This window comes from Hemibagrus wyckioides, linkage group LG22, assembly GCF_019097595.1.
Source record: "Hemibagrus wyckioides isolate EC202008001 linkage group LG22, SWU_Hwy_1.0, whole genome shotgun sequence".
Taxonomy (NCBI): Eukaryota; Metazoa; Chordata; class Actinopteri; order Siluriformes; family Bagridae; genus Hemibagrus; species Hemibagrus wyckioides.
This window is the reverse complement of record NC_080731.1, coordinates 19,559,091-19,571,791: the sequence shown is the minus strand read 5'-3', so window position 1 is coordinate 19,571,791 and position 12,701 is coordinate 19,559,091. Positions and strand designations below refer to the sequence as shown.

General features: G+C 36.5%; 2 protein-coding genes across 4 annotated transcripts; both read right to left on the bottom strand.

The window, feature by feature from the left end:
- LOC131343451 (H-2 class I histocompatibility antigen, Q10 alpha chain-like) lies at positions 1-8,636 on the bottom strand. 2 transcript variants are annotated; one of them, XM_058375151.1, is made up of 7 exons: positions 8,423-8,636; positions 2,904-3,164; positions 2,371-2,646; positions 1,757-2,053; positions 1,564-1,668; positions 1,161-1,221; positions 1-1,078 (listed from the first exon to the last, which is right to left on the bottom strand). In XM_058375151.1, exons 1-7 carry the CDS (start codon positions 8,490-8,492, stop codon positions 1,036-1,038), a joined length of 1,113 nt encoding a protein of 370 aa, XP_058231134.1. In that variant the 5' UTR covers positions 8,493-8,636; the 3' UTR covers positions 1-1,035. The 2 variants fall into 2 exon arrangements, with proteins under 2 accessions (XP_058231134.1, XP_058231136.1); XM_058375153.1 differs by lacking the exon at positions 1,564-1,668 and having other exon boundaries at positions 3-1,078; positions 8,423-8,634.
- Positions 8,637-9,530: 894 nt separating this feature from the next.
- Positions 9,531-12,674, bottom strand: LOC131343547 (uncharacterized). Of its 2 annotated transcripts, none has more exons than XM_058375320.1 (6): positions 11,443-12,674; positions 10,833-11,174; positions 10,714-10,752; positions 10,477-10,590; positions 10,327-10,373; positions 9,531-10,204 (listed from the first exon to the last, which is right to left on the bottom strand). In XM_058375320.1, the coding sequence occupies exons 1-6, from the start codon at positions 11,615-11,617 to the stop codon at positions 10,091-10,093; spliced, it is 831 nt and encodes a 276-aa protein (XP_058231303.1). In that variant the 5' UTR covers positions 11,618-12,674; the 3' UTR covers positions 9,531-10,090. The 2 variants fall into 2 exon arrangements, with proteins under 2 accessions (XP_058231303.1, XP_058231304.1); XM_058375321.1 differs by having other exon boundaries at positions 10,714-10,749.
- Positions 12,675-12,701: the final 27 nt, after the last annotated feature.

Below are 12,701 nucleotides of genomic sequence, written 5' to 3'. Positions count from 1 at the left end.
GTGTGTGTTACAGCACTATTTTATAATTTCAATTGACAGCAGCAACATTAATATGGAATTATATGAAAATGTTGATCATTACTTTAATAATTGTCTCTCATGCATAAACATGAGTCTTCTTGTCATACATTGCTGACAGAAAATGCACAGTTTAAAGTGAACTCATTTTCATGGTACACTGAATGCTCTAATCTACATTCTGAAGTTACCCAACAACAACAGTGCATGCTAACATTAGCTCAATCAGCGTTAGGCTAACATCAACGGGCGTAGACATAAATAGCAAATGATTATCCTGACCTGAACTAACTTACTGAATCAACCAACTCACATCTCCTTTCTTTTTTCATCCATGGTGACATTAAATGCTGCTTCTGGTGTTTCATTGCTGACTGTGCCACAACCGCGATACCTGTTCATTACACCTTTTGGTCAGATAGTTTTAGCGAGTGTACACGCAACGTTCCTGGATGTGGTCGCACGCATCAACACAGACAGACTCTCTGTGTCCTGCTCGCTCCTGCTGCATCCATGGCGATGACGGCGCACGGTTAAAAAGTGGAAGGGACATGTCCCCCCTGTCCCCAGTGGAAATTATGCCCATGCAAGTATACTAAACAAATGTGTTAAAAGATGCTAATATCCCAGTTTAGTGTAGATACATTACAATGTCTGATGTGTTAAATATCCTGTTTTCATATAGGTGGAGACGTCAGCTTGTTGCAGACATACAGCATCAGCAGCCGTCCTAAAGCTAGGATCACGTTTTTACAAAGTCACCATCCACTGACCCCCAAAAAGGACATGGACATGAACACTTATACCTGAATTATTTTTACAGGAATTACACAGCATTAGAAAACACCAAGTAAAAAATTCCACAAGGAAACATTTCAAGTTTTTTTTTAAAAAACGTAGACAGGATTGTGTGAAGGCACAGATCTGAGATCACAGTGACCTCCATAATTCTTAAATAGAAGAAGGTTTTTTTGTTTGTTTGTTTTTTTGCTGTTTTTATGCTGTCTTTTCAGTTAATCATCTATGAGGGTCCTTCTTCATCTCTCTTTCCTCCTCTCTCCTAGAAAGAAAAACAATGATTCAGTAAACACATTTTAATCCAAATGAAATATAAAGACAGATGTCAACAAACGTCATCTTACTTTCTCATTTCTTTGGAAGCACAGCTGTATTTTACATCTGAATTTAAATCCAGTGTTGAGGCTGTTAAATAAAAATAAAGGGTTTAACATGTGGATGAAACATTACAATTAATAGAAAATAAACAGATACATCATTCATTCAGGTTATTTTCTCTTTTCCTGGTGGGAGTCTCAGGGGTCAGAGGTTGAACATTGCCAAATCTGAATTGACTTTAGACTTCCCCATCACTAGCTAAGATTGATAATGATCCCTTATCTCCCTCATGAGCTGCAGAAGCAGCAGTTACCAAATTGATCTCCATTAACAACACCATTACTGTCATAGTCTAGCTGTGGATAAAATACACTTATTAAGAATCCAAAGGTTTCTAATTTTGTTGTCTTGAATTTTTTCCTGTCTTACCTTTCTTCTTTTTTATCCAAAAAACAAATCCAATAACAGCGAGGACAATAACACCAGCTGAACCACCTATAAGCCATTCCACCTTACCCCACTTGTACACATTTTCTGTTAAATCAGCACAAAGTCTTTATTAACTGATGCATCAATGAATCATCTGAAAATCTGTACTTTTATAGGAAAGTGTTTCTCCAACCTCCCCGGATTTGCTGCTTGGTCACATTCAGCACTAACTCCTCCTTCAAGCTGCTGTGCTGAATCACGCAGGTGTAGGTGTGTTTCTGCAGATCCTCAGCTGGGACTTTCAGAATGCTTCTCTTCTGGAAGCTTCCATCCTGGTTGGGTAACGTCTCTCTGAGCTCCACGTCCTCGTTCACGTCCTCTCCGTCCTTCCTCCAGGAGATCATCACCTCTTTGGGGAAGAAACCTGTAGCGTGACACACCACCTCTGGAGAAGGCGAGTGTTTCTGGATCACTGATGCTGTAGGAGGATCTGCAGAGACACACAGAGACAGAAATATGAAAAGTCTCTTCTGTTCTTCATGTAGAAACTCCTCATGTGAACCCTGATGAGGAATAATCTGTATTCCTGCTGAGGACGTGTTTTTTAATTTTTTATCAAGATGTTAAAGATGTAGACAGTAGAATGGTTTCTGCAGGAGGAAAGTTTACAACAGATAAATGTTATGTACAGATTGTGTGTGTAAACTTCTCTACTGTTTGCATTTCAACTAAAACACATCAGCATCCCAGAAGTGTGTGTGTGTGTGTGTGTGTGTGTGTGTTACAGTAACAGATCACACACTTTACCTTTCCTCTCCAGAGTCTCTCTGCCATAAGACACATACTTCTTTAACCAGGCGATATACTCCTTCTCCAGGTAGTCCTTAAAGCCCTTAGTAGTATCAGAATTATTATCCCACTTGTTCTTGGTGATCACAGCTTGAGGTGTTGGAGCGATCCAGGTTTTAGTTTTCAGATCAAAACTGAGGAAATCTTCTCCATCATAACCGTACTGCATGTATCCATTAACAGTCCCGTTGTCATGTAGCTCACAGCCGTACATCAGCTGCCATGTGTGAACTCCTACACACACACACACACACACACACACACACTTTCTACTCTTTCTTTACTCCTCATTGAGTTCTTCATCACTTACACACTTACAGTACATCTCATTTACACTCAATTTCTATCTCATTTCCATCAATCTCTTTATTTTCAGTGTGATTTTCTCTCATATTAAAGACAGAAGATTTACTTCTTTACACTGATGAGTTTAGAAAGTGACACACCTTCACTGTCTGTGTGTGTGTGTGTGTGTGTGTGTGTGTGTTTACCTCCAGTTTGATTAAAGCGCTGCATTAATGTTTTCACACTGACATTAAAGTACTTCTGTTCATACTGTAGATTCTGTGTCTCACTTTTCCAGTAATCTTCTCCCTCATTCTTCTGTATCCACTCCGTCTTTGGGATCATCTTCTTGATGTCACTGTCATAATACACAAACTGTCCTCCATCCACCTGACCCACAGCAGTGAATTCTGGGAAATTTATTCCAGGTGTAACTGTAGTGTAGAAATACTGCAGAGAGTGTGTGACTGTAAAAGAGTAAAAACACACATTAACACTAACTCAACACACACACACACACTAACACTAACTCAACACACACACACACACACATTAACACACACATTAACACTAACTCAACACACACACACACACACACATTAACACTAACTCAACACACACACACACACTAACACTAACTCAACACACACACACACACACATTAACACACACATTAACACTAACTCAACACACACACACACACACACATTAACACTAACTCAACACACACACACACACTAACACTAACTCAACACACACACACACACATTAACACTAACTCAACACACACACACACACTAACATGCCTGAACACACATACACACACACATTAACATACCTGAACACACACACACACACACATTAACACTAACTCAACACACACACACTAACACTAACTCAACACACACACACACACATTAACACTAACTCAACACACACACACACACACATTAACACACACATTAACACTAACTCAACACACACACACACACACATTAACACTAACTCAACACACACACACACACTAACACTAACTCAACACACACACACACACATTAACACTAACTCAACACACACACACACACATTAACACTAACTCAACACACACACACACACATTAACACTAACTCAACACACACACACACACATTAACACTAACTCAACACACACACACATTAACACTAACTCAACACACACACACACACACATTAACACTAACTCAACACACACACACACACATTAACACTAACTCAACACACACACACACATTAACACTAACTCAACACACACACACACACACATTAACACACACATTAACACTAACTCAACACACACACACACACATTAACACACACATTAACACTAACTCAACACACACACACACACATTAACACTAACTCAACACACACACACACACATTAACACACACATTAACACTAACTCAACACACACACACACACACATTAACACTAACTCAACACACACACACACACTAACACTAACTCAACACACACACACACACATTAACACTAACTCAACACACACACACACACATTAACACTAACTCAACACACACACACACACTAACACTAACTCAACACACACACACACACATTAACACTAACTCAACACACACACACATTAACACTAACTCAACACACACACACGCACATTAACACTAACTCAACACACACACACACACATTAACACTAACTCAACACACACACACACACTAACACTAACTCAACACACACACACACACACATTAACACACACATTAACACTAACTCAACACACACACACACACACACATTAACACTAACTCAACACACACACACACTAACACTAACTCAACACACACACACACACACACACACATTAACACTAACTCAACACACACACACACTAACACTAACTCAACACACACACACATACACACACATTAACACTAACTCAACACACACACACACACACACACACACATTAACACTAACTCAACACACACACACACACACACATATTAACACTAACTCAACACACACACACACACACACATTAACACTAACTCAACACACACACACACTAACACACACATTAACACTAACTCAACACACACACACACACACATTAACACTAACTCAACACACACACACACACATTAACACACACATTAACACTAACTCAACACACACACACACACACACACATTAACACACACATTAACACTAACTAAACACACACACACACACACATTAACACTAACTCAACACACACACACATTAACACTAACTCAACACACACACACACACACATTAACACACACATTAACACTAACTCAACACACACACACACACATTAACACTAACTCAACACACACACACACACACATTAACACTAACTCAACACACACACACACACACATTAACACACACATTAACACTAACTCAACACACACACACACACACACACATTAACACTAACTCAACACACACACACACACATTAACACACACATTAACACTAACTAAACACACACACACACACATTAACACTAACTCAACACACACACACACATTAACACACACATTAACACTAACTCAACACACACACACACACATTAACACACACATTAACACTAACTCAACACACACACACACACACATTAACACACACATTAACACTAACTCAACACACACACACACATTAACACACACATTAACACTAACTCAACACACACACACACACACATTAACACTAACTCAACACACACACACACATTAACACACACATTAACACTAACTCAACACACACACACACACATTAACACACACATTAACACTAACTCAACACACACACACACATTAACACACACATTAACACTAACTCAACACACACACACACACACACACACACACATTAACACACACATTAACACTAACTCAGCACACACACACATTAACACACACATTAACACTAACTCAACACACACACACACACACATTAACACACACATTAACACTAACTCAACACACACACACACACATTAACACACACATTAACACTAACTCAGCACACACACACACATTAACACTAACTCAACACACACACATTAACACACACATTAACACTAACTCAGCACACACACACACACACATTAACACTAACTCAACACACACACACACACACACACACACATTAACACACACATTAACACTAACTCAGCACACACACACATTAACACACACATTAACACTAACTCAACACACACACACACACACACACATTAACACACACATTAACACTAACTCAGCACACACACACACACATTAACACACACATTAACACTAACTCAGCACACACACACACACACATTAACACTAACTCAACACACACACATTAACACACACATTAACACTAACTCAGCACACACACACACACACATTAACACTAACTCAACACACACACACACACATTAACACACACATTAACACTAACTCAACACACACACACACACACATTAACACACACATTAACACTAACTCAACACACACACACACATTAACACACACATTAACACTAACTCAACACACACACACACACACATTAACACTAACTCAACACACACACACACATTAACACACACATTAACACTAACTCAACACACACACACACATTAACACACACATTAACACTAACTCAACACACACACACACATTAACACACACATTAACACTAACTCAACACACACACACACACACACACACACACACACATTAACACACACATTAACACTAACTCAGCACACACACACATTAACACACACATTAACACTAACTCAACACACACACACACACACATTAACACACACATTAACACTAACTCAGCACACACACACACACATTAACACACACATTAACACTAACTCAGCACACACACACACACACATTAACACTAACTCAACACACACACATTAACACACACATTAACACTAACTCAACACACACACACATTAACACTAACTCAACACACACACACACACATTAACACACACATTAACACTAACTCAACACACACACACACACACATTAACACTAACTCAACACACACACACACACTAACACTACATCACTAACTCAACACACACACACATTAACACTACATCACCAACTCAACACACACACACATTAACACACACATTAACACTAACTCAACACACACACACACACATTAACACTAACTCAACACACACACACACACTAACACTACATCACTAACTCAACACACACACACACTAACACTACATCACTAACTCATCACACACACACACATTAACACTACATCACTAACTCAACACACACACACACACATTAACACTACATCACTAACTCAACACACACACACACATTAACACTACATCACTAACTCAACACACACACACACATTAACACTACATCACTAACTCAACACACACACACACATTAACACTACATCACTAACTCAACACACACACACACATTAACACTACATCACTAACTCAACACACACACACACACACACACTAACACTACATCACTAACTCAACACACACACACACTAACACTACATCACTAACTCATCACACACACACACATTAACACTACATCACTAACTCAACACACACACACACACATTAACACTACATCACTAACTCAACACACACACACACATTAACACTACATCACTAACTCAACACACACACACACATTAACACTACATCACTAACTCAACACACACACACACACACACACTAACACTGGAAAATACTGAAAAATATAACATTCAACTGTGCTTTTAAATCTTTATCTTTATTTATTTATTTATTTATTTATTAATTACAGTAAAAGCTATTTTATGAAGTAATAAATCAGTACAGCACATGAATAAGTCTTTTCTGTGGAACATCAGCACATTAAATGTGAATAGAGATTAAAATTGTAATAAATCCCACTTCATCTGTATTTATTCTCTTATTTGGATTTTCTCTCCAGTTTGTAATAAATCCCACTTCATCTGTATTTATTCTCTTATTTGGATTTTCTCTCCAGTTTGTAATAAATCCCACTTCATCTGTATTTATTCTCTTATTTGGATTTTCTCTCCAGTTTGTAATAAATCCCACTTCATCTGTATTTATTCTCTTATTTGGATTTTCTCTCCAGTTTGCCCTCCATCATCCTACTGTAAGGACTAAACCCTGAATGTTGTCACTGCTGCCCCCGAACCTCCAACCATCTGAAATGTCTGATTACAGTAGCAGTGAGGGAGAAGTGAAGAAAAAAGAGTGAGAGAAAGAAATAAACTAAACTGAACTAAACACTTCCATGATGAAATGAGACAGAAATGACAGCAAGAACAGTAAAAGTCAGGAGATTAAAATCAGCAGATGGTGTTGTTAGGATTGTGGAGATGAATATTTAAATGAGGAGTGACGTCACACGCACAGAAATTACTCTCACCGTCATACCACAAGATAATAATAATAATAATAATAATAATAATAATAATAATAATAATAATAATAATAATAAAGTGTGTATTTCTGTTGTACAGAGTGATTTATTTCTTTATTTCCTGTATTATTTCTGTGTAACTTTATCAGATTTGACTCTTATCACAGCTTTAGTGTTAAACTTTAATATTAGAGAGTAAATAAATGTAGTAAAGACAGTAAACATTACAGAACTCACCTGCTGATGAAAGATGAAGAGAACAGGTGAAGAAAACCAGAGTCTTCATCACTGAGCTACAGAGAGACATCACGCATAGTCTGATCCACTACAACAATAAACACACAGACGGTGGATCTACAAATTTAACTCTGTATTTAACTCGACAAATATAATTCTTTCTCTCTCACTGAGAAAGTTCCAACCGCTGCCACTGTGTCCCGAGAGACACAGTGTTTTTCCTGCTTTCAGAGAGAGATTCTGATTGGCTCTGACCTATGGCGTGAATATTCACCAGGACATGACATCACATACGTATCAATTAATTATTTAAATCACTACAGTAGCGGATCACAGAACTGGATGCTTGTTGTTTAATTTTCTCTTTATTCTGTCTCTGTTTTCTCTCTTCTTCTTTCCATGGTGCTTGTTTGCGATTCCAGGAATCACAACTAGAGGTTTATGCAAATTAGGGGCGGGACAAAAGTCTCCATTGGTCCACTGGTCCTCATCCTACGGCTCTTTCCTAGCCAATCAACACTATGGTAGTAAGTGACGTCACTGTTTTTGTGACGGCAGGATCTTGACACTGATCCTGAGGAAGTGCTGAATAAGTTGAAGTGTTTAGTCCAGGGTCTGGAGGCAGTACAGTGGAAAGATTTAGGTGAATATGTTTTATTTTCAGCAGCGGGGTATGTTACAGTGTTACAGATAAGAGGATAAATAATGCTTATGATCAATAATAAAATAATAGAAGTATAATAAAGCAATAAAAATATATTAATATATTCAGGCCACTGTACAAATATGTTTGTAAATGTATTGTTTCTCAGTCGTAATGAAATAAAATAAAATCTATTTCTTTATTAAATATTTACTTTTTTCATTTTATAACATTTCCAACAATAGCCATAACCAGTAGAGTAGGCTCTTAGATAACAAAAGAATATTTATATAAAAAAGGCTAAAATAAAGTATGCAGAATAATAATAATATTATTATTATTATTATTATTATTATTATTATTATTATTATTATTAATAATAATAATAATAATAATAATTGTTGAATCATATTTTATTGGTTTCCAGCTGCTGTGATGAGAAAGACGATTGAAATGAAGCCGGTTGAAATGATGATTTTATTTCCTGTTTCCTTTTAAAAAGCTAGCAGCCAGACAGCCACACTACTGAACAGTTATAAAATGCGGACATGTTTTTGTCCTAAGTCAACTTGATTTACAAGAAAACCTTAAACACATCACATTACATTAACACATAACATTAAATTCCAGTTTTTGTCATTTTTATGCAGGATAAAGTATCCCAAATATTTTACACACTCTTCATCACAAAATTAAACATGTTTCTTTTTAAATAAAAAATATTTTATTACAGTGAATACCAGATTGATAGACAGTAACACATCACAGGGTAAATGAGATCATTTTGATAAATCCAAAGCTTCCATAGATCAACATATTTACCATAATATAGTTATTTTAAATGGCATATTTATTTTCTGTTGTGATAGAAAGCAGTAAACTATGCCCACCTCCTTTATCACATGAACATTGTTTACCTTTAGTACAGTAACATACTGTATATACTGTATATATATATATATATATATATACAGTATATATACAAGACATTATGTCAGCTTGTTACCACAACATTAACTAAATTATTATCTGATAGCAGAATATACGACATATGAATATATTAATTCACTAAATCTTCCTGTCTTCTTTGTTTTCTTCTTGGGGAACTGTACAGCAGTGTAGTTCACCAAATCAGGCTCCTGTAAGGGTTGTCAGAGCAGCTGTAAGGGTTTATTTCTACTGCCCTTATAAACTACAATGATAATATTATTTAATAATGTTACACAACATGTATAATGTAAATATGTATTCTCAGATTTACCTCATCATCATCATTACCATCATCATCATGTCTGTCAGTGATATGACCTAAAGAAAAACAGATTTTTTAAAATCTCACAGTTTGTGTATATTTTAGATTTTTTTTATCCATTAATTTATTTTTTCGCCTTTTTTATTGTGTATATTTTACCTCTGTGTGTTTTTCTGTGTTTCAGTATGATGAAGATCAGGACACCGAGAAGAAACACAATCATAGCACCAAACACCACAATCAGCATGAAGACCACAGCAGGAGACACTGAACCTGGAAAACAGGAAAAATTGCTTTTACACCGAAGTCATATATTGAAATGTTAAACATTGACAAACATATAAATCTAATTTTTATAGAGAGTCTGATTTTTAATAGGACAAAGAAATGACAAACCTTCTGCTCTGACTGAGATAGACAATGTGTTATTTCCTGCTGAAAAAAGGAAACAGTCATTTTACAACTTCAGTCAGCTCAATCTATATTTACTGAATCTCTTCACTCCATAAATTTACCTTTCACGTGTAAATAGGTGGAGTTTCTGAAGATCATTTTATCACCGGCGCTGCAGTAATAGAGTCCTGTATCAGAGACGTTTACTGCAGTGATTGTGAGAGACGTTTTACTGCCATGAACAGACATCACTATTCTCTCACTCTCACTAAAGAAGTAACACGGCTCTGATGGAGCTGAGTTTATAAATTTTTTACACCCAAGAAGAAGTGGAACTGAATCACTCGTGTGTGTAAACCAGAAGATAGAACCTGCAACCGTCACCTCATGTTGGCACCAAATAGTGACGTTATCTCCAGCTTCTGCCTCCAAAGTTAAAGAGCTCAGAGTCTCTGAGAGCAAACCTGCAACCCAGAAAACTCTCCACATTATAACATGTAAATTATTTTTCATATAAAATATTCCAGAAATATATTACATTCAGGATTGATAGATACCTACTTTTCTATCTGTTGCACCTTAACTGAATATAACAGGTCATTAACAGCAGTTTAATTAAGTAAATATTAATGTATGCTTTTATTGTGCCACAATCAGTGTGGTTGAAATGAAATCAGGTCTGTACAATCAAATTAAATGTCTGTTGATTAAATCAATAAGTTTAACACTTACCAGTGATGCAGAGGAACACAGACAGAGTCATAAACTGAACCATTGCTGTTGCTGAGCCTGATAGCATTGTGTATGAGGTGAGACAGAAAGAGGAAACTGTGTGTTCAGCAAACCAAATGATGATGTATCTGTGTGTAGGGGGTGTGGTGAGGATATTAACGCTATGTATAAACATAATTATTCTATAGCATATTTTCAGAAAGTAAATCACTTTCTAAAACTTTGTAAGCTATAATCTGTCTTTTGTCTGTCTTTTAAAATTAGTGTAAATATGATATAGGTATAAGTGAATTAAAGAAAGGTTTCTGATATTTGTTTGATTAAAATCAGAAAAGGCGGGTCTGCCTCAGTAAGGAAGTTGTAGCAAATAATCATACTTCTTCTATATTTATAATAAAGCAGATACTAACACTGTCCCTTCTACTAACATAACATAAAGTCACTTCACAGTTAAAGAGAGAAAATAAATATGCGGCCAGACTCGAGTAACATCTTGCAGTGATAAATCACCACACCCCATGGCTTGAATGTCGGCTTTGTTGGCATTTTCATGATTGACATGCTACATGATCATGTAATGTTTTTGTGTTCTGTTTTCTATGTTAATGCTAGCTCACTATACTTTATTACAGTACATTAGCTGCTATACTTCTGCCTAGTCCATTTTGGGGCAAAAAACTGGAACTGAACATCACACCAGATTTTTTGATGAACTTATCATTTGTCCACCCTGAGATTACTTCAGCCATATGGAAAATAAAACTTGTCTTTGTGGCCTCAATGCAGCAAGTAGAGGCAGGAGGCTGTTTGTGGTGGTGCAGTGAAACGAGGTGAACATCAGCTTTGTGGTTGGAAAATACTAAAACCACTGTGCATGTCTTTCTCTGAAATGGACAGAGGCTGCATTTGTTTGAGCAAAAGCTTGTGGTTGGTTGTGTAGCGGTCTGTTCATGTTTAGAGCTGTTTATAGTCCAGTACACATGTGAGAGAAATTTATGTTTGTGTGTGTACTCACAGACGAAATTCTCTCTAAATATCTATCTAAGTAAATATGTAATGCTAGATGTATAAAATAATAAATGTGAGAGGTTAGAGTTGGTGAATCATTTACAGTTAAAATCAAAGACTTATTTCCTAATGTGATTATAACAAGTAATTACTGTGTGATCACAAACACTTAAGTTCAACTATTAATCCATGTGAGCAAAACTATTAGTTAAGTACACTTTTTTTTACTTTTTTTTTTTTTTTTTTATAAC